Source organism: Panonychus citri, unplaced genomic scaffold (assembly GCF_014898815.1).
Source record: "Panonychus citri isolate SS breed McGregor unplaced genomic scaffold, ASM1489881v1 Contig00110, whole genome shotgun sequence".
NCBI classification, from domain to species: Eukaryota; Metazoa; Arthropoda; class Arachnida; order Trombidiformes; family Tetranychidae; genus Panonychus; species Panonychus citri.
This window is the reverse complement of record NW_026515515.1, coordinates 68964-89391: the sequence shown is the minus strand read 5'-3', so window position 1 is coordinate 89391 and position 20428 is coordinate 68964. Positions and strand designations below refer to the sequence as shown.

Sequence of the window (20428 nt, the reverse complement as noted above, 5' to 3'; positions counted from 1 at the left end):
TTTTCCTAATTAACACTAATACGCGATCAGCATCATTATAATAATGAATTAATAATACAATTCTTACAATTTATCCGATTGTTTTAATTTTCTTTTTTCAAGCATTTTGATTACATTGAGAAAAAGTTAATCAACTAATTAATTTGTTTACATGGGAAACAATTAGTCTTTTGTTTTTGCTTCTAATTGTTTCCAATCTGAATATGATATCAAACGTTATTATCATTGTCAGGTTTGTATTATTATCAATACATTTACCTTGGAGTTTTTTTTGATTTTTTAGCTCAAAAGCTTAATTGTTACACGATTGTTAATCGTTAATTGTTAAGAAAGGGTTGATTATCGTTATTGTAAGCAGAGGAATCGTTGATTTAATCTATCTTACCTTAAAAGCTTTAAATAACAACGATGATTGAAATTAAATTAAATATTACAATGAATGAATGACGATGATTACAATTAACTTAATTAAGATATAAAATAGTTAATAAAACTTATCCTATTGGGTTACTCTTAATTCAAGGTAAGATAAATTTCAACGTATTTTTTAATTAATTATATTAGTTAATTAACTTCCTCTCTCACTGATTTATTTTCAATGGTAATTTTTACATATTTAAATCTAATCTAATTATAATTAAATCTAATCCTAAATCTAGAAATCATTTAATTAGGTCAATTGAGTTAATTGAATTATTTTCTTTGGTTATAACTTTTTTTTGTTGATCAGCTAATTTTTAGTTATTGCAAAACAACAAATCAATTATTATCCTGTTTAAATTGTGTGTACAGATTGTGATTAATTACTAATGTGAACTAATTAAAGACAATTAATTGTTGACAATGTGAACAGTTTGATATGAGGATTAACACACATTCAGATATGAAAACAAAATGAAAGCAAAAGGATTAACCAACCTGATTGATATTAATAAGATATATAAATGGTTGATGATGGATAATTAAGATGATGAAGATGATGAGGATGATGATGATGACGATTACTTGACCATTATCATCATTGGATGATTAGGGAGAGTATTGAAATAATTATATGTGTTGACAGGAGGGACAATGTTTCCTTGTCCGAATCGCTGGTTAGTTAAAGTAATCATTATGGATGATCAGGTTAATGAGAATACCTAATTGGTATGTACAGGTGAGTGGGTGAAAGAGGAAAAGGATTAGGGAGGTAAGAAAGAGGCTAAAGGATTGATGGATTTAATTGTGATTAAATTGCACATAAAGACAAATCATGAGCAAATGAATAATCTTGAAAATCTCCACCAACGTCTAATTGAGTATCATAAGTATCACAAGTCATCGTATTCCAATAAGCGGCTCCAGCCATCATTAGACCAACAGCTAGATCGTCATCGTCGGTGTTATCATCTTGATCTTGAAGATCACTTGGTTCACGAAGAAGTGAATTATGAAAGGCCATAATCCATTCACTTAGATCGTCCAATGTTGGTGATAAAAACCAATAGAATATAATTGTCGTTGTTCCGGTTGTATAATTTTCCTCAATCAATCCAATGGCTAAAAGTTGTTCCAAAGCATAACCTGAGGGCAATACCGGAATTTTTGGAACTGATTTGATCTGTTGACCAAATATGATTAAAGTTGATTCTTTCTCACAACGGATTAGTGTTTGGCTTGATGATGACGGCGATTGAATTACAAAGGTACCATGTTTGTAGAGTGTTATTTGCGATTTTTTCCAATTCGAACGGAAGATTCTCTCTGTTAATATAAACAATTTATATTCCAAATTAATTGAAACAGAAGAGAAAAAATAATATCATCAAGTTTTCATGAGTGTGTGGGAGTAGAAAGAGACAGAAAATTCATTAAATTAGAGTGTTGAATTAATTTCCAAATGAATTGAAGAGCAAGAGTTTGGGATGAAAGAAGAAAAAAAAAGGTAAACAATAGACCAACCGTAGGGAATTCGAATATCATTTGATATCGAGATTGATGGATTAAGGGAATGGGTGATTAGATGATTAGATGAAGAGGATAAGGTGATAAATGTTTAATTAATTGTTCGATGGATACTTACTTTTATAGCGAAGTAAATTTCCCACTTTTATTTTGGTCATTCCCTTGATTAACCTCCAATTGATTCACGAATCTCCTTAATCACTGATTCTTTTGTTTGTCACTTTAGGTTTTTAATTAAAAAGGTAAATTTGTTCACCTTGATTTAGTGATTTTATTTTACGTCTTCCTTTTCAATGGATTATAGTAAAAATGGAATCACAACTGATTAAGGAATGGAGGTGGTTGTAGGTGGTGAAGATAAAGATGATGAACAGGGAGGTGGTGGTAAAGACAGGATGATGTCTATTGCCAACTGAATGAAGTATTCAGTGTGTTGATTGTAATATCATCTTCTTCATGAGATGTTGTGTAACCAAAGAAGAGAAAGAGAAAAAGTGAATGGAGTTACTAGTAGAGAGAGAGAGAGAGAGAATGTAAATCGATAAAAAGGATTTGCTCCACTCTGAGTTTTCTTCATCCATTCAATAGGAAGAGAGGAGGAAGAAGAAGAGAGAGAGAGAGAGAGAGAGAGAGAGAGATATTCTTCTTCTCTTCAATTTCTTGTATACACATGATGCTGAGTTTCCTGGAACAAAAAATTACTGTTCTAAGGTATTAATGAAAGAAGATGAGAAGATGATATTCATGAGATGTATTATTCTGATTATTATTCTACTTTTACTAATGGATGATGATGAAAATAGTGAAATCAAGTGCAAATATTAATATGATCAAGAACCAAGAGAATATTATAAAGTTTCTACTTCGACTATCAGGTTGACAATTTAACCTCATCATAAGTGAAAGAATATATATTATATGATAGATAAATATAACGGAAAAAGTAATGAATCACAACCATGATTATCATTGTGATCGCTCGATAATCAATCATTTTCTATGTGTAAATGACTCGGTGAATAAGATGTAACTTGTAATAAACTTTACGAACTTTGATTGACAGTTACATCAGTTATGTAACAATAAGATATTACCATAGGATACTTTTAGTTTTCTTCCTTTGTTTTTATTCACAATTCGTTGTTTTTTTTTTCTCATATTGATGGAAGAAAAAAAATATATTCTTTTTACTTTCTTTTTTCATACAAATGGTAATGAAAATTGGGCAGATTCAGTTGGTAGTAGATTTTGTGTTCCTTGATTTAGTTGAGGAGGAGAAGAATGAGAGATGATTATGATTATCGTGTTTATTAGGCTAATCTTCGGGGATCAATTTTTACCAAATCAACGAGAGGTTTAAGTTGATCAGCAAATTGTTTTATTTCATCGGCGAGAGGATCAGATCCTGACGGAGCTACAATACTAACTTCAACCAAATGTGATTGTGTAACTGTTTCTAGATTATTTTCAGAGAAAACTGGTTGTTGAGATTGATTGGCTTCCGGGGTCAATAAATGGAATACTTTGGCCACAATCACCTTCAATCGACCTTTTTTGAACATATATCCTTTACTGTAAAATTCATAGTCTTTCTTAAAGCCCATTTCTTGTAAAAACTGACCAACATTATTTGAACAAGCTACATCAATACAAGAACGGACCAGCGTTGCTCTTGTTTTATCACCGATTTCAGGTTGACCCAAATACCTTAAATGCCAAGGATAATCTTTACGTTCAAGATCTTGTCGAACCCTCAATAGAACTGCTTGTCCATTTGGATTTCCTTTTGTTTTATTTATATAAAAGAGAAAAAGAAAAGTAAGATTAATATTTCAAAAAAGAAAAGAAAAAAAAACAACATGTAAACAACAGATCAATTTTCTATTCTATTGAAAGTTGATTGACAGGTTATTCGTTTATTGAATGTTGATATTAACTGGATGTTTTTTGATTCACTTACGAATTGAGTAAACATATTCACGATCGAGAAAAGTTTCAGCAGGACTATCGGCATTATCACACAACCCTTGAAGACGATGTAAAAGCATCTCAAGTGCTGAATCATTGATACTTCCTTGTAGAATATACTCTTGCTGAGGAATCAATTTAGGATTGGCAGACATGACCAGAGAAAATGACCAAGTGACACAAATTAAATACGATGACAGTTGATTTAAATAATTCTCAAAGCTGAGTAAACAAAAACCGAGACAAAATCAAATCTCAAAAAAGTAAACAAAAACAACTCAAACAAGAATCAAAATCTATCAACAGATGGAGCCACAAACGCCATCGAATGAAAAAACCGCGAGTAATTTAAAGTCTTAATTGTTGATAATTAATTAATGTTAAGGTTAACAAAGGAATGGAAAGAGAAATAAACAGATTGTTCAATTATATTCAGAGACTCATGATTACCATGAAAATGACGACAGAAAATGATATTGAAATTTCTGTTGGATAGAAAAACTTTTTTAATCGTTTTTACCTTGAAAAAGGTAAATTAGTGTCTTTCATTTTGTTCATTAGCGATTACAATTAATTTTGTGATTAAATTACTCAATGAAACGTTTAGAGCCATGTAATGTACGTTGATTAATATTTCGATGCCAAAGAAAAAAACAACTATTATCATTATTATGGGGAAAGAAAAGGCTTTGAATGTGTTGGCAAGAGAGAGAGAGAGACGGAAAGTTAATTTCAACAAGGGCGATTGCCTTTTCTTATTATCATTTTCAGGTAATTAAACGTTGATTGTTGATTACAAAAAGGTAATTTAATTCACCCTTAGGGCGAAAGGGGTTTCACAAAACTGTCTCTTCTTGTTATCTAATCAATTTCAACCAAGGAGAAATGTTATCCTTTAAGTTACTTTCCCTTTCTCTCAGAATAATCAATTTGATTAAACTTTACCCTTCAGATTCAAGGCCAAGGTTTAGAGATTAAATCACTGCCGGTAATTGATTTAATCAATTGATGATCAGTTATAATGATGAATCAATTTGTTGAACGAGCAACAAGTTGATCTGTAAAGTGAATCCAAGTTAATTTTGTTTCCAGTTAAACATCAATTTCAATGGAATGACTTTCTAATCAATTAACCGAAGCCTTGAGTCATTAACTTTTCTCATCATCATAATTATCTTAATTTTAATTCTATTCTCTTTACAATTCTCAACAATTAACTAATCTCTCTCTCTCTCTTTTTTCTTGTTTTTTTTTCGCTTAATTACAAATAAACGGGATGAAACATTTCGCCTTCTTGATTATCTTTTCTTACCTTGATGCTCATCAGATGATCTGCTCCGAATCCGCTTCTATTTCCTGGTCTTTTACCGAGAAAAGGGAAACATGATTATGGCTGTTGTTCCGGTTGCAAGGATGATGAAGAAGATGATTAATTACAAGGTAAATAATATATATTCATAACTGGTTAATAATCTAATTAATCAAGTTAATAACAGTTAAACAAATCTATTGTAGTACAATGTAGATAATGTAACTTATTGCTTATTATCATGCATGTAATTTGAAAATTTAATGTTTCATTAACTTACCTTTTCTCACAATTAACTGTATAACCAAACAAACAATTAACTCTCAGCTAATTAGTGCGCTAATCAATTAACCCACTTAACTTTTTTTTTATATTCCAAATTAATGTATTCATACCAAGTTATCGTTCCTAAACTGATCCATTACATTGTAACAAAGTAAATTTTTTTCTTCTTCAATTTCAATCCATCTAATTGATCATCATATCAATTACATCAATTTAAGAATCATCACTTTCATTCATTAGCTTAATTGTCGTAATTTTTTTTCACAGTTAGTACGATGTTTACGCTCGTCTTTAAGGTCAAATTGTTAAAACATCGCGATGTTAATGATCACACTCAATGTTATCAATCAATCATCGATATGATTATATTATTAATATTATTTGATGCGGAAAAAATTGATTATCGTCTAATTTTGTTTATGTTTTACTTTGATTTTTTTGATTGCGATAAATTTTATTTATCTGTTGTATATATAAATTTAATTTGACAAGAAAAAAAAACAATTTATCAAATAATTGTATTGCAATAACAGAGGAATTGGATTAGTTGTAATGAATGAGAGGATTAGTCGTTAAAGATTTGTAAAGGAAATAGATTGATGGGTAAAACGGGGTAAAGTGATTAACAATTAATGTGATTAAGAAACATTCTAATTACACGGAAGGGTATTGACAAGTTGCAATGATTAAATTATCAATGCTTTTGATTAGCAAACATAATTAAATATCTGTTGATTTTTTCTCTCTCTTTGTTTATCTGTTTAACGTTCCAACGAAATAAATTACTTTATCGGTATAATTGTTATATTATCAACGAATTACAATGATAATAATTGAATTTTATCATTTCACAATTTGTCGTTAACCTTGAAAAGTTCTGTTTGACCAGAATAAGATTTGATTGATTGTAAAAAGTTTTTGGAAGACCCAAAGTGTCTTATTCGATAAGTACCTGGTTTAACGTCTAACGGTATTTCCCATGAAATAATGGCCTCAGAATGACCTAAAATACTGTTGGTTCTTTTCCAGAAGAATTTGGTATCCAGACTTGAATCGGTTGATATAACTTGGAAGGTGTTGTTTTTTTCGTCGATTAATTTTTCTACAGTTAGGAAACTTTTTTCTGTCATTAGATCGTTTCTTGGATGACCACTGGCAAAACGTACAACTACAGTTGAACCTGGAGTATAGACATCAGCTGGTTGGAGGATACAGTCACCGAAGTGTTTACCTGGTGGAGTTGAGTCGAAAACAACTCCCGGTCTAAGGCTGATTTGACGATTCAAGAGGTTAGGTGGTTCAGGACCAGGTTCGGGTGTAGTTCCGTCAACCAAATTCTGAGCTAATAAACCAAATTTCAATAAATAAGCGTCCAAAGTGTGAGGACCATAAATTGTTGAAGCTCCTTCGTACCGTTGAACTTGATACTCTTCGGGAGTTGCGACGTATGATGAATAAGCATTACTGAGTCCAGCTAAAATAACATGATATCTGTTGGATAGAATTGAATTGATTCATTTGATTAGACAATTAAACGAGATAAATACAAACAATTTGTCATTTCCTTGGAATTGATAAAATTGATTCAATTGAAAAATAAAGGAACAGTAAATTTGAAAAGTAAAATAATTCAATGTCAATTACTTCCTGTTACTGATTCACTTTCAATGCATCCAAATTTTCATGATCATCATCATGTTTTTGTTGAATTATTAATAATACATTTCAAGTCTCAATTTCAACCTGAAAAAAAGCTATCAACAGTTAATGAGGATAAAATGAGTTCACAATCATAACTGAATAATTTGTTTTCCGGATTAACTTTGATTCTTAATATTATTGAATAATATTTGTTTTTGTTTTACATTCAATTGAATTGTCATGATAATTATGATCTGTTGCTGTGATTAAAATAATTAACCAATGATTAAATTTTTTTCCTTCTATTATTATTCAAGCAAATGACGAACTGTTGTTATTTTAATCACGATGATTATTGAAACAAAGAATATAATTACTTAATTGTTTCATTTTATCACATCTAAAGGCTATAAGAGAGATACCAAAATTATTAGATTTGAATATTGATTGTGATTTATTGTTTCCAACTGATTTAAGTGATAATTGATTATGTTTCCATCATTAAATTAACTTGATTATGACAATTATCTTTATTACAATGTTAACTTTCTCGTGATCAATTCAATTTTCTAATTAAACATATTTGATTTATTTTGATTCTTTCTTAGAAGTTAATTGTTTCCCGTTTCTGCTTTTTCAAGTGTATAATTCAAACAATTAACTTGACACAAAAGGATGATTAATATTATTCATTTAGAGGGAAAAAATAATGTCATTGTTAATCAATGTAATAGAATTAGGAGATAATTAAAGTCACAGTAGAATGGGATTACTATTAATTAATCTGAATTCAATTCGATGTAATTTAAATTTTCACTTTTACCTTTTTTTTTCATTCTCATCAATTATAATGAAACTTTCTAACTTTTAATGAATCAAAATGATTATCAAACTGGTGCCTGCATCATAATGATTCCCACAAGAGTAATGGTGATCTAGATGAAATAACCGGTACAAACTAAATTGTTACTTCCGACTAAATTTGAGGTCAATGGCTAAGGCTGAATGTTGATAGTATTCATGTTACCTCATTATCATTATCAGAACTATTACTTTTTAATGCCATTACCATAACTGAATCAAATACCACTATCATGACATGATGGAAATATCATCATCATCATCATCATCATACCATCAGACTTGTACAATAATTTATATTGAACACACACAAGAGAAACACTGTATACATAAAATTGAACGTGAAAAATGCTCCTGGAAATAACAATTAAATGATGATTAAATTAATGTAACGGTAAATCTCACTCACCTGATTTCATTTTCATCATCACGGATAATATTTTCATTTGATTGATTTAAAATTTGACCAATTTTTGATCGTAATCGTCTCCCTGACATTGTGGTAAACTCACCGGGTGCACCAGTAATAACGATATTACCGATCTGAATAATCTGAAGAGGTACAATACTTGGCTGCCAAGGGTAAGGGAAGTTCATTTGACCTGTGGCGAGTAGGATTGGCTTGGGTTGATGACAGTCAATTAGATCTTGACTTGGTTTACTGATGAAATCCCGAACCAAATTCCAGAAAAGATTCGATGTAGTTGTACCTTGTTTGAAATCAAATGCACCAGGTCCATCGATTGTACCTGCGGCAAAACTATAGCCCATTGCAGGTTTACAGGTTCGAGCTATTGTACCATCAGGTTGTTCAATCTCAATGGAAGTCATGTCGACATGTTGATGGACAAATTTCACTGGTCCAGAGACCTTTTCACTTGCACCTTCAAATAGTTCAATTGCTTTCTCATATTGCCTTTCACCGATAATTGCTGTCGATTCAAACATATCTTTACCTGGACCAACAGCGAAACAATTACCATTTTTACCTCCACAGGTTGAGGTTTGAATATCACAAGGAAGACCAGTATCTGCACAATGGGGACCTTTTATATTGGGAGACACATCACCCAGGTTGGTTGCAGCAAAAGCGGCGACAAATGGCCCATGTCCAGGTAGATTAATTTCACTTTCATTAAGAGCATTATTGATATGTGATTCAGTTAATAAAGATGCATAACCTTTATTATCACCGGAGATAAGGCTATTGGTGTTATTCATTGAGGTTGGATGAACGGCGAACCAGGTTATCAATCCTAAGGGTCTTTCTTTGGTATCAACAAATTTAAGCAAATGCATTTCTTTGTCAGTATCATGGGGATAATTTTTTCTTTCCTCTTCACTATTATTCAGGTAAGCGGAAGGTGATCTGTTAATTGAAGCATTGAAGAGTAATCCTTGATTATAATAGATGTGACCCTTTCGTATACAAGAATGTGCTCTTTGAATACTACGAACAATACCATCGACAACAGCGTTGAATGATTGCCAATTGAAACCTTGGGCTGTTATCGTATAGAGTAAATATTGCAGGAAACCTCCAGGTCCAGAATGAGTGTGAGTTCCTGAGATTAGGACATTATCGATATTGTAAAGATCGCCATATTTTTCTTGTAATCGAGCGACAACTTGAGTTTTAACTGCTTGATCGATCATACAAACATCAGCGGAAACAAAAACAACTCGATTTCCCGAAGAATCTTCAACGATAAAAGCTCGAGAGAAGAGACGAAAATGAATTCCACCCGAATCTTGACCCAACTTTGCGTAGCCCATCATATTTACTTCGGCGGCTGGTCCAGTAACATCGGCGATACCAACACCAAGAAGGTAAACATCATCATCAGATTGATCTGAATTCTGATTGTTACAAAATATAGACGCTGTTAGGGTAAGAATGAATAAGAAAAGGTAAATTGTTGATATGTTGATAAAAGATTTCATCTTGAATAAAATTATTAAGAAATACTGATGACTTGAGATTGAGAAAAAGCTAAAATTAGTCAAGTTTAATCATCAATCTAAGAAAGCGAAAACTAATTAATTGGGAACAATTATTGGATTATTTGAAGAAATTAAGCAATAGACACTTATAATAGCTGTGGCTATTAGTCGATTAGTTGATTGCTTAAGAGTTGAAAAAGTTAACGGCAATTTAATTAGTCTTTTGTTAAAGGATAAAGGTAAACAATGGAGAAGATCAAATATAATTAGAGATAACTCTCTTTCTCTGTCTCTATGCTGGTGAGAAGCACAATGAAAGAGCCCAATCAATACACATAATTAGAGTAAAACACAATTAGTATACCAATTGTCACATTTAAATGAAGATTAGAATTATAATTAATGAGAGAGAAAGAGAGAGATTAAAGATTAGGTGGGATGAAATGGTAACTCATTGTTACAACTCTTCCTCTGATAAAATTGCCAGTGAATAGACAAAGGAACATTTTTATGTGTTAAAATCTCTCCTCCCAGTTTTAGATTTACACACAATATACTAGGTGATTTACCTTTATTTTCTGGAGTATCCATTATTTGTAAAGAAAAAAAAATATGATGGAAACAATTGTCACAATTGATTATATTTTATATTGAATTTAACACAATAGTTATGATGATTACGATGATATATTAATATGTTTATATGAAAGCTTGTTGATTAGACTTGTTGACAATTTTGATTATCTTACAAAGATACAAGGGGTTAGTTAATTTTACAGATTATGGTTAAAAAATATTGGGAAGATGTTAACAAGTATAAAATTTACATTAATTGAAGATTAAAATTGTTTTAGTTAAAGGAACAAAATTGTAAATTAATCATTTTAACAACAAACTCAATTCTCTCAATTAACAAACAGAAAACATCAACATTTGATTTTCCCCAGAAGGGGAAACAATTACATTCGTCAAAACATTCGACTTGCAGCTCCACCAAGTGGATTTTCTACGAAATGCTAGTTCACTTTTCTACTGTTAGATGGCGTTTTCTCTCTCGATCATATGGTCATGTGAGTTAATTGATTTTCTTGTTGTTGTTTTGATTTTTGAACATTTGAACGTTGATTGGATTTACTTTGATCGGCCGAATGTAATTACAATTAATGGATCAAGCTTCGAATTTGGTAAAGGAAGTGGCAGATGAATATTCTAATTACTTTAAGGTTGACACTAGTGAAGTGGTAAGTCTCGTTTTCTGATGATCATCGTTGTGACTTTGGAATTGATTTGTTAATTTGATTTTGTTTTTCTCTCTCTCACTCGTTTAGGTTAAACAATTTGATAATTCGATTGAAGAGAATTTAATTATTTTGGAAGATTTTTGTGCCCTTTTAGATGTGATACGAAATGAGAACACTTCTCGTTTGGAACACTTGTTACCAGAAATAGCGGAGAAAAGTAAACAAATGGAAACGTTATTTTCTAAAATTGATAAATTAGAATTATTTGTTAAAATGGTTAAGGATCAAGTAAATCAAATGGAAGAGGAACTGATTAAAGCGGAAGAAATATTCGCATCTAAAAGTAAAGTGAAACAATTTATCAGCTCTCTGTTGAATAATAGTAAACCAAAATCTCCAACTACACCTCCAAACAAGAGACCAACATTTGGCTTTAATGACATTTTCAAAACTCAAGATTATATTGATAATAGAAGTGGACAAAGTGATTCCAGTGAATTTCAACAAGGAGAATCATCAAATTCATCAGAAATCAAGACAAACGAAACAAGTGAAATGACCAACTAACAACAGCATCAAGATGACCAATCAATTTTTTTTTATTTTTCTGTTAAAATTGTAAACAATTTATTTTTCATTTTTCATATATTATTACAACTATCAAAATCTCTCTGGGCAATCAAAAATCACAGACAATCAAATCCAATCTCAAACTTGGTCTACTAATTGTAAAAACTATTATTATTATTATTATTATTACCGTTGACATCTTATTGATAGTCAACCAAATTTGTAATACTCAATATTGTAAATTGATTGAGATTCAAGCATCAATTCCTTATGAAATGAATCAACTAATCAACTGACAATAATTTACATTCCTGAAGAAACACAAATAGTAAATAAATCACAAGGAACAATTAAATAAATTTTAACCACAAAAAAGAGTTGATTATAAGTTTAGGTCAAAGGAAAAAAAAACCAAATTAATTTCTATGTAAATGTAACACTGGAAAGGGAATGATAGTTAATCGTTTAGATGATTGATAAGTAATTAACTTAATTCTCTGTGAATTTGCTTACCAAGGTAATTGAGTTCTCGTTGTAGTAATTTAATTACAATTATATAAAGTTACACGGTTCAGATGAATAATAATTGTACAAACAAACAGATTTGCTTAAATTGAGACAAGAAACAAATTAAGAAAAACTTAATGTTAGTTAAATGATTAACCATTTGAGTATAAAGTGTTTGCTTTGCAAATTAATTGTTTTTGCTTTAGTTGTTTTTGTTTATTTTTAATTTATTTAGCAATCAGTTTAACCCTTAACCATTTTACCCAAAAAAATATTCAAACAATTAACTAATCATTCAATTCATCTCTCAATCTTCAACCCAAAGAGCCATTTGTTTTGTTTTTTTCTCGGGAAAAAAACGAAAATCTAATATAATTTATGTAACAATTAACTCTTTGAATACACAGAATATAATACAAATTAAGATTCACATATAATCACAAATCAGTTTGAATGTTTACTTTCCAGTAATTAACCAACTAGTTTTGAAAAGATGACCACAATTACAGAGGAAAATTTCAATTCATTTGTATTACCAAATGACCACAAACAGTTTACATCAGGTAAGTGATTAAGTGATTCGGGTTAATCTTAATCTTTTTTTTAATCCTCTTCTTTTCCATCTATTTAATTGTTTAGATTTTAAATCAAATTCTGATGGTGAAATTATCTATCTAAACATTAGTGATCTACGAAAGGATCGGAATAGTTTTTTCTGTGATGAATCGAGTAAAGATTCAATTGGTTTGTGTCATTACCATCAGCAATTACCATCCATTGAATTATTATTACAAACTGAACAATCAATTGATAAATCTCAGTGGTGTAAAGCTAATTGGACTGATTGTTTGTTTGAATCACAATTATCTTCCAAATTGTGTCTCACTATGGAATCTAATTTAACATTGAACAAAAATTTTACCAATCAAAAGTTTATCTTCCCATCTTCATCTTTCTCATCATTTTCATCCGCATCTTCACCAACATCATCATCATCATCATCATCATCATCATCATCATCATCACCTTCTTCATCAACAGTGTCCACAACAACACCTCCAATTAAACAGTTGAAAATTTATCGAGGTGATAACGATTGTCACAATGGAAACAGTGATTATTATTATTACATTGATGATTTCGGTGGTTATGTTGATCACCATGTAACTCTTGATACCAATTTTATCAGGGAAAATTGTGAAAAAGTGATTAAAATGGGAAGTGATGATTATCGCGAGCAATCTGAACAATTAACAAACAGAATCAACAAACATCGATCTCATCAACAATGTTTCAGTCAATACAATTGTTACCCCGATAATTTATCAAAAAGTGAAACAATTGCTTCGAGTTTATCTTCATTTAGATCATCATCCTCATCACCTCCACCACCGCCGTCATCATCATCATCATCATCAACAACAACAGTGATAACAACAAGATCGGCTTCTAAAGGTAAGGCTCGATTTCGTAATAAGAAAGTTTGGAAAAAATATTCGAAAAAGAAAAATCTTTCTCAAGATGAACTGGAACGTAAACGGGATTTAGCTAATCAACAAGAGCGAACTCGAATGCACCGTCTCAATAGCGCCTTAAGGCATCTTCGAAGTGCCATTCCTTATGAATTCAGTCGACATCCGCCCGAAAAGAATCTGTCCAAAATAAAAACCCTTCGAATTGCAATTGAATATATTCGAGAATTAACCAATATTCTTAATGAACAATGTTAATCAATTGTTTCTAATTTTACTCAATTTGTTCCGTTTAATTAAATTCCCTCTTCCATTTGAATGTAATCCATTGAAACTGAATTAATGTTCATCGATTAACAATCAATCCATTGATATAAAATAATTTCAATATTTTCAATTTAAAATAACAAATTGTTTCCGTTTCTTAAATCAAATTCAATTGACATTTAATTATTTCTAAACCATATTGATTTAGTAAATTTATATCATCGATATTTGCTTTTTGTAAATCAAATCAAACCGAAAGGTAAATCATTAATGGTCTCGTATTAATCACAAATTAATTGCTTTTAATGATGAAAACAAATTAAATTCAGACCGATATCAAGTTGCTTAAAATTATTAAATCACTAATTCACAAATGAAAGCAAATCTGATTATAAGATTTTTGAGAAAATTGTTCACAATTTAGATTTTGATTTGCAATTAATTTTCTAACATTATAGTTGGTAAGAAATTAAGATGATTGCTAATGATTGGATTCCAAGGGATAATTTAACTATCATATTTAGATTAATATTGGATTTGTTATGAGGAATATAATCTGATTGGTGGAATTGAGTAACAATTAAGTTTATCATGAAATTTTGTGATTCTCAGCCTTAATTTGACTGAGCCGATTGGTTATCGACTCTACAACAATTTAAGTCTCAGCTTAAATTGCGCATTGGTTGGTATTCAGTTTTCATGGATCATTTAGTTAACTATTTGGGGTTAAACTGAAAACATTGTGATGTTAATTTGTGATTACATTTTCATCTTGATTAATATTATTTTGCATTTAAAGGGTTAATTGTTACATAAATTACACTAGATTATTTTTCCGTTGTTTAGTTTTTTGTTTCCGAGAAAAACCAAAACAAAACGAAACAAACCATTCTATGGGTAGATGATTGAGAGATGAATTGAATGATTAGTTAATTGTTTGAATTTTTTTTTTGGTAAAATGGTTAAGGGTTAAAAGCTAATTGGAAAATAAATTAAAAATAAACATCAACTAAATTTGTAAAGCAAACACTTTATACTTGAATGTTAATCATCTGGTAAGTTACAATCGGTTTTGTTTATTATTCTTTGATTGTTGGATCATCAATTTATCATTTGTACCAATTAATTTAAATCATCTGAAGAATCGATTGTGACCTTTTCTCCAGGCTTGAAGGCTGGCATTCCAAGATATGGACAACTCGCACATCGAAAGGCATCACCTAAGTAACACTGAGAAAATTAAACAATTAACAAGGTGTGAACATCCATAATATTAGATAATTTTACTACTTACACTTCCACATGAAGATTTGACATTTTGGGTGTTCTTTTTTATGGTTTCACGTTCTTCTTTAGCTAATTCTTCAGCTAATCCACAATTACAACCAGCACAGGCCTTTCTCTTAGTCTCTGAACCAGTGACCTTTAAACTCGCTGGATCGGGTTTCTTCAGATCCTCTTCAGTTAACAAAGCGTCATCATCGATTAGACCATCGTCGACCAAATCATCGGTACTCAACTTGACAACAGTTTTACCAGCGGGTTGAGGAAGCATTTTCACTTGATGGAGAAACAGGTAATCACAGAGATTCAAGATTAAGAAAAGTAAATTAATTCAGATCAAAGAGATGAGAGAAAAACGCAACAAATGGTCAATACAATTCTAGGGAAGATTGACTTATTACGCCGATAGAAAAGTTTTCAGAAAAGAGAAGGTAAAGTTAGTTGATAAAGGAACAGTTAATTGACAAGAATTAAAGAATTAAAGATTGTAAATTAAAATGAATTAAGAGAAACAATCAAACAGATCAGTGAATTGAAAGTAATCAAGATCAAGTTGAATAAAATGTAAACAAAAAACCAGAATTTTGGAAGAAGCGCCAAAATTGAAAAGAAAGAAAATTTTCCATTCAATTAATTTTGATTTAGAATAATTTAATCGTTTCAAGCAATTTAGTGGAGAATTTGATTGGGATTATTCTTGAGTTTCTGAGGAAATTACATGTTAATCTCAAATAGCAAAATGTACCTTTAATCATTTCTATTTGAGATCAGAAGCTCATCCAAACTTTGGATTCCAAAGTCTTCATTCAAGATTCAAGATTGGTGTTGATTACTAGAAATTCAATTTAGTCTAAAAATCTTGAAAATTCAATTTCCAGCGATTTTAATCGCAATCAAATTGATTCAAGTTCAATTACTTATTCTCTTTGAACTGGTCAATCCAAAAATTGATAGAAAATTAGTTTTTAGGTAAGAGAAAAATTTCCTTTGTTTGGATTTTCTGGTTAACCGGGAAACCGATTCCCTTTGTTTCTGTTTCTTTCACTGGTTGTGACCTACAATTTACTTAGAAATCTATTGATTGAATCTTTGGTAATTTTAGCGACTAATTAATTTGGTCGATCATCTCAAGTGATAAGTTAATGTGTGTAACATCTGCTTATTTAATTAAACTCAAACATAAGAACACACATTGAATAATTTCAATCCAATCTGAAAGGCCTACGAGTAAGAGAGCTTAATTAAGCTCAATGATTAAACCAAAATTTTAGATTATGAAACAGTTATTTAAGAGTATCTAGTTAATTTAATGGACAAGTAAAATTATTCACAATAAGTCAAAAGCTTTGGATATAAAAAACTCTTTTTCACATATAAGTATTGGCCCTGAAAAGGGCCGTTTTTTGGTTATATGAATTTAAGGGATTACATGGGAGATGATGATGATGATGGTGATGATGGATGAATTTATTTAGATGAAGTGTATTTGGTGACAGCTTTGGTTCCTTCTGAAACGGCGTGTTTAGCCAATTCACCAGGAAGGAGAAGACGAACAGCAGTTTGAATCTCCCTTGATGTGATGGTTGATCGCTTGTTGTAGTGAGCAAGTCGACTGGCCTCAGCAGCAATTCTCTCGAAAATATCATTAACAAATGAATTCATGATTGACATGGCTTTCGATGAGATTCCAGTGTCAGGATGAACTTGTTTCAACACTTTGTAGATGTAGATGGAGAAAGATTCCTTCCTACGCTTCTTCTTCTTTTTCTTGTCGGTAGCTCGAACAGCTTTTTGGGCCTTACCGGCTTTTTTCACAGCTTTACCTGATGGTTGAGGAGGCATAATTATTAATTAGGAAAATTGATTTAAAATAAACTAAAGAAATTATCGAGAAATGAAACAATTACAAAGAATTGATAATCAAAAAAACTTGAGAAGATGTCAAATGAAAAACTTGTCTTTAGTTTTATACTAATTCACCAAGTGTTTAACTCACCACTAACTCAACGAGGACTCACACGCATTCTCATTGGCTCATTTGATAGAAACTCTTTTCTTATTGGTTAGTGAGTTAAACACTTTACACTGTTAGTATATAAAGAAAATTGTTTTGTGTTGATTGTCTCATTTTCAGCTGTTTGAAATTTTGTTTCATTTCTTTTTTGACAATCAAATTTATTTTGTGTTTTCTTCTCTAATTTTCTAATTTAAATCAACTTAATCAACTAATAATCTAAAATGTCTGGACGAGGTAAAGGAGGAAAAGTTAAATCAAAGGCAAAGTCTCGATCATCTCGAGCTGGTCTTCAATTCCCAGTTGGTCGAATTCATCGACTTCTCCGAAAGGGAAATTATGCTGAACGAGTTGGTGCTGGTGCTCCAGTCTATTTGGCTGCTGTTCTTGAATACTTGGGTGCTGAAGTATTGGAATTGGCTGGTAATGCTGCCAGAGATAACAAGAAAACTCGTATCATCCCTCGTCATCTTCAACTTGCCATCAGAAATGACGAAGAATTGAACAAACTTCTTGCTGGTGTGACCATTGCTCAAGGTGGTGTCTTGCCAAACATTCAAGCTGTTCTCTTACCAAAGAAGAGTGACAAGAAAGCTTAAATTAATTTCATTCATTCATTTTTCTTCATCTTCTCATCTCTTTTCATCTCCCTCATCCCTTTCCTTTTTCATCATCATCATTATGTTTATCACATAACCAAAAAACGGCCCTTTTCAGGGCCAATTACATTTATGTGTAAAAAGAGTTTTTTATCCTTATGCTTATATTGTTTCAGAATGTAAACAATTTGATATTCATCTTACTATTTTGTTTAATTGTAGTCAAAATAAAATACAAACTTAATCTTAATATTTACAATTTTCGAATTGTTATTGTTTTAAATCAATCACTTTATAGTCTAATATATCAAAATAAGACCAAATCTTAGCCATGAGTTAATCTACGGAAAATTTCATCCAATTCATTGAGAGTTCGTAAGCTCCGTTAGACATTAAACTGTTTAGTTTCGAAAGAAACAATTTCGATAATCTTTTTATTGGTCAATTGATTTAAGTAGAAAGAAAAAAAGTAAAAAGATAATTTAAAAAGATTAACAATAAAAGAAAAGATCAACTTGAGTTTGTTTGGTCAACCAAATTGCCAAAATAAGCGGTGATTGTTTTGGGTTTGTTGTTAATTAGATTTTGTTCAATTTCCACTGATTCATTTGGTTGAAGCAGAGAATTAATTTCATCTCTGTCAATGTTTCTCGGCAATAGAAATGCGATATTACATGAAACATGTTCTTTTGCTGCTGCGAATATTTCAAATCCATTTGGTCTCATATTGGACAAGGAATAAACTTTTTGAGACAAGTAGTTTGGTCCACCCCAAGGGGGAGACAAGAAAATACAATCAACAGGTAATTTAATGGTGGACAATATTTGGAAATAATCGCCGACGAGAAAAGCAATTTGATTGTCCACACCATAGATACACGAATTGTGTTTGGCCATTCGCACTTTGTTTCCATCGATATCACTTGCGATCACAAAGACATTTGGTGATTTCAAAGCGAATTGAATGACATTCCCTCCCACTCCACAAAAAGGATCCATGATAATGACCATTGACTTTTCTCCATCTCTCACACATTTACATGCGATGTGATTCCCGATCAATTCAGGAGTCACCGAATACCAAGATTCCGAGTCCATTTGGATTCCATCATCGAAACGAGAAAACAATCGATACCTTTGAGCCCAATACTTGCAGAGATTTTTATTGCTTTTCTTTTTTTTATTGGTCTTTGCTTCTTTTTTCTCTTCCTTCGATTTAAAGTGTCTCTTTGTAGTAGAAAAAGATGAAGGCAAACCCAAAGTCTCCATTAATTGTTTCTCCAAATCACTAATTTCGTCTCGAATTATTTCAATTTCATTCACTTCACATTCACTATTTGAAAGAGATTCGGACATTTGGTTTATCACATTGAGATAAATTGTTTAAAGATAAATTGATTAATAGAACTAAAAAGTAAAATAGGTTAATGAAAATAATGGAAAAAAATAAACAAAGAAAAAAAGAAAAAAAGCAAAAGAAAAGTGAATCATATGTTTAGAGAAAACGAATTTCCGCTTTTCATTTGTGTTGAGAAAAGAGAAAGAAAATAAACCAATGAGACGAAACTCTTACTCTACGAGGACTCATTTTGAGAGAAACTTTTCTGGTGTTGATATTTAAGGGAAAAAGAACATTTTTAACTTTATCATTTGGTTTTTGAATTTCTCTCTCTTGACATTCAAGTTTAATTACTAATATTCTCTTTTCCTTTTTTCTCCTTGTTAATCATCTCAACTCTTCTACTTTGTGAAAACAATGGCTCGTACTAAGCAAACTGCTCGTAAATCAACCGGAGGTAAAGCTCCACGAAAACAATTGGCTACAAAGGCTGCCCGTAAATCAGCCCCTGCCACCGGTGGTGTTAAGAAGCCCCACAGATATCGACCTGGAACAGTTGCTCTTCGAGAGATCCGTCGTTACCAAAAGTCAACTGAGCTTTTGATCCGAAAGTTACCTTTCCAACGATTGGTTCGTGAAATTGCTCAAGATTTCAAGACTGATCTTCGTTTCCAATCATCAGCAGTTATGGCTCTTCAAGAAGCTTCTGAAGCTTATTTGGTTGGTCTGTTTGAAGACACTAATCTTTGCGCTATTCACGCCAAGAGAGTCACTATTATGCCAAAGGACATCCAATTGGCCAGAAGAATCCGAGGAGAACGAGCTTAAGTGTCTTATTTTTCTCTTTTTCATGGATCTCTCCCTCATCATCAATGTCCCATTCCCCATGTCCCTTCATCATCATCATGAATCATTCCTCATAATCCCACCACCATCATCATCATCATAACCATACCAAAAAACGGCCCTTTTCAGGGCCAATTACTTAATTTCGAAAAAGAGTTTTTTATGCTTTTGTTTTTATCCTTTAATATTACTTGACATTGAAAAGTCGATTTATCTTAATAATTAATGATTGAAATTCCTTGACAAAACCATTTATTTATATTAAACATAATTCAATCGACTCTAAATTGTTCAATTTCATACAATTTACTTGAATAGAAAGGTTAACATGTGA

General features: G+C 31.2%; 10 protein-coding genes and 1 long non-coding RNA gene across 12 annotated transcripts; 5 read left to right on the top strand and 6 right to left on the bottom strand.

Moving 5' to 3' along the window:
- Positions 1-69: 69 nt before the first annotated feature.
- Positions 70-2322, bottom strand: LOC128389712 (uncharacterized). The gene is made up of 2 exons (XM_053349343.1): positions 2066-2322; positions 70-1746 (listed from the first exon to the last, which is right to left on the bottom strand). Exons 1-2 carry the CDS (start codon positions 2103-2105, stop codon positions 1232-1234), a joined length of 555 nt encoding a protein of 184 aa, XP_053205318.1. The 5' UTR covers positions 2106-2322; the 3' UTR covers positions 70-1231.
- Positions 2323-3051: 729 nt separating this feature from the next.
- LOC128389711 (mediator of RNA polymerase II transcription subunit 18-like) lies at positions 3052-4187 on the bottom strand. Its single transcript, XM_053349342.1, has 2 exons — positions 3908-4187; positions 3052-3730 (listed from the first exon to the last, which is right to left on the bottom strand). The coding sequence occupies exons 1-2, from the start codon at positions 4068-4070 to the stop codon at positions 3258-3260; spliced, it is 636 nt and encodes a 211-aa protein (XP_053205317.1). The 5' UTR covers positions 4071-4187; the 3' UTR covers positions 3052-3257.
- A 621-nt stretch (positions 4188-4808) lies between these two features.
- On the top strand, positions 4809-6120 carry LOC128389734 (uncharacterized). Its single transcript, XR_008325497.1, has 2 exons — positions 4809-5355; positions 5777-6120. It is a non-coding gene; the product is annotated as an uncharacterized LOC128389734 (long non-coding RNA).
- On the bottom strand, positions 5918-10845 carry LOC128389722 (neutral ceramidase-like). Of its 2 annotated transcripts, XM_053349353.1 has the most exons (3): positions 10525-10845; positions 8421-9894; positions 5918-7000 (listed from the first exon to the last, which is right to left on the bottom strand). In XM_053349353.1, the coding sequence occupies exons 1-3, from the start codon at positions 10544-10546 to the stop codon at positions 6358-6360; spliced, it is 2139 nt and encodes a 712-aa protein (XP_053205328.1). In that variant the 5' UTR covers positions 10547-10845; the 3' UTR covers positions 5918-6357. The 2 variants fall into 2 exon arrangements, with proteins under 2 accessions (XP_053205328.1, XP_053205327.1); XM_053349352.1 differs by lacking the exon at positions 10525-10845 and having other exon boundaries at positions 8421-10400.
- Positions 10846-11018: 173 nt separating this feature from the next.
- LOC128389727 (biogenesis of lysosome-related organelles complex 1 subunit 4-like) lies at positions 11019-12131 on the top strand. The gene is made up of 2 exons (XM_053349357.1): positions 11019-11196; positions 11284-12131. The coding sequence occupies exons 1-2, from the start codon at positions 11119-11121 to the stop codon at positions 11761-11763; spliced, it is 558 nt and encodes a 185-aa protein (XP_053205332.1). The 5' UTR covers positions 11019-11118; the 3' UTR covers positions 11764-12131.
- A 98-nt stretch (positions 12132-12229) lies between these two features.
- Positions 12230-14496, top strand: LOC128389723 (uncharacterized protein DDB_G0271670-like). Its single transcript, XM_053349354.1, has 2 exons — positions 12230-12836; positions 12913-14496. The coding sequence occupies exons 1-2, from the start codon at positions 12767-12769 to the stop codon at positions 14001-14003; spliced, it is 1161 nt and encodes a 386-aa protein (XP_053205329.1). The 5' UTR covers positions 12230-12766; the 3' UTR covers positions 14004-14496.
- A 526-nt stretch (positions 14497-15022) lies between these two features.
- Positions 15023-15836, bottom strand: LOC128389731 (anamorsin homolog). The gene is made up of 2 exons (XM_053349361.1): positions 15307-15836; positions 15023-15242 (listed from the first exon to the last, which is right to left on the bottom strand). The coding sequence occupies exons 1-2, from the start codon at positions 15565-15567 to the stop codon at positions 15135-15137; spliced, it is 369 nt and encodes a 122-aa protein (XP_053205336.1). The 5' UTR covers positions 15568-15836; the 3' UTR covers positions 15023-15134.
- Positions 15837-16579: 743 nt separating this feature from the next.
- Positions 16580-17171, bottom strand: LOC128389729 (histone H2B). Its single transcript, XM_053349359.1, has one exon. It carries the CDS (start codon positions 17136-17138, stop codon positions 16764-16766), a length of 375 nt encoding a protein of 124 aa, XP_053205334.1. The 5' UTR covers positions 17139-17171; the 3' UTR covers positions 16580-16763.
- A 246-nt stretch (positions 17172-17417) lies between these two features.
- On the top strand, positions 17418-18159 carry LOC128389730 (histone H2A). The gene has a single exon (XM_053349360.1). It carries the CDS (start codon positions 17535-17537, stop codon positions 17907-17909), a length of 375 nt encoding a protein of 124 aa, XP_053205335.1. The 5' UTR covers positions 17418-17534; the 3' UTR covers positions 17910-18159.
- Positions 18160-18324: 165 nt separating this feature from the next.
- LOC128389724 (trimethylguanosine synthase-like) lies at positions 18325-19311 on the bottom strand. Its single transcript, XM_053349355.1, has one exon. It carries the CDS (start codon positions 19263-19265, stop codon positions 18420-18422), a length of 846 nt encoding a protein of 281 aa, XP_053205330.1. The 5' UTR covers positions 19266-19311; the 3' UTR covers positions 18325-18419.
- Positions 19312-19560: 249 nt separating this feature from the next.
- On the top strand, positions 19561-20381 carry LOC128389728 (histone H3). The gene has a single exon (XM_053349358.1). It carries the CDS (start codon positions 19666-19668, stop codon positions 20074-20076), a length of 411 nt encoding a protein of 136 aa, XP_053205333.1. The 5' UTR covers positions 19561-19665; the 3' UTR covers positions 20077-20381.
- The last annotated feature ends 47 nt before the right edge of the window (positions 20382-20428 follow it).

What these genes read in the sequence shown, in the direction of transcription:
- LOC128389727 (XM_053349357.1), top strand. Translation starts at nt 11,119, where the DNA reads ATGGATCAAGCTTCGAATTTGGTAAAGGAAGTGGCAGATGAATATTCT. An exon ending in AGGTTGACACTAGTGAAGTG is followed by an intron (nt 11,197 to 11,283) that starts GTAAGTCTCGTT and finishes TCACTCGTTTAG; the next exon opens with GTTAAACAATTTGATAATTC.
- LOC128389731 (XM_053349361.1), bottom strand. Translation starts at nt 15,567, where the DNA reads ATGCTTCCTCAACCCGCTGGTAAAACTGTTGTCAAGTTGAGTACCGAT. An exon ending in TCAAATCTTCATGTGGAAGT is followed by an intron (nt 15,243 to 15,306) that starts GTAAGTAGTAAA and finishes TAATTTTCTCAG; the next exon opens with TGTTACTTAGGTGATGCCTT.
- LOC128389729 (XM_053349359.1), bottom strand. Translation starts at nt 17,138, where the DNA reads ATGCCTCCTCAACCATCAGGTAAAGCTGTGAAAAAAGCCGGTAAGGCC.
- LOC128389711 (XM_053349342.1), bottom strand. Translation starts at nt 4,070, where the DNA reads ATGTCTGCCAATCCTAAATTGATTCCTCAGCAAGAGTATATTCTACAA. An exon ending in TGAATATGTTTACTCAATTC is followed by an intron (nt 3,731 to 3,907) that starts GTAAGTGAATCA and finishes ATAAAACAAAAG; the next exon opens with GAAATCCAAATGGACAAGCA.
- LOC128389722 (XM_053349352.1), bottom strand. Translation starts at nt 9,955, where the DNA reads ATGAAATCTTTTATCAACATATCAACAATTTACCTTTTCTTATTCATT. An exon ending in GATGATGAAAATGAAATCAG is followed by an intron (nt 7,001 to 8,420) that starts GTGAGTGAGATT and finishes TCTATCCAACAG; the next exon opens with ATATCATGTTATTTTAGCTG.
- LOC128389728 (XM_053349358.1), top strand. Translation starts at nt 19,666, where the DNA reads ATGGCTCGTACTAAGCAAACTGCTCGTAAATCAACCGGAGGTAAAGCT.
- LOC128389723 (XM_053349354.1), top strand. Translation starts at nt 12,767, where the DNA reads ATGACCACAATTACAGAGGAAAATTTCAATTCATTTGTATTACCAAAT. An exon ending in CCACAAACAGTTTACATCAG is followed by an intron (nt 12,837 to 12,912) that starts GTAAGTGATTAA and finishes TTAATTGTTTAG; the next exon opens with ATTTTAAATCAAATTCTGAT.
- LOC128389724 (XM_053349355.1), bottom strand. Translation starts at nt 19,265, where the DNA reads ATGTCCGAATCTCTTTCAAATAGTGAATGTGAAGTGAATGAAATTGAA.
- LOC128389712 (XM_053349343.1), bottom strand. Translation starts at nt 2,105, where the DNA reads ATGACCAAAATAAAAGTGGGAAATTTACTTCGCTATAAAA. An exon ending in AAATTTACTTCGCTATAAAA is followed by an intron (nt 1,747 to 2,065) that starts GTAAGTATCCAT and finishes TTATATTAACAG; the next exon opens with AGAGAATCTTCCGTTCGAAT.
- LOC128389730 (XM_053349360.1), top strand. Translation starts at nt 17,535, where the DNA reads ATGTCTGGACGAGGTAAAGGAGGAAAAGTTAAATCAAAGGCAAAGTCT.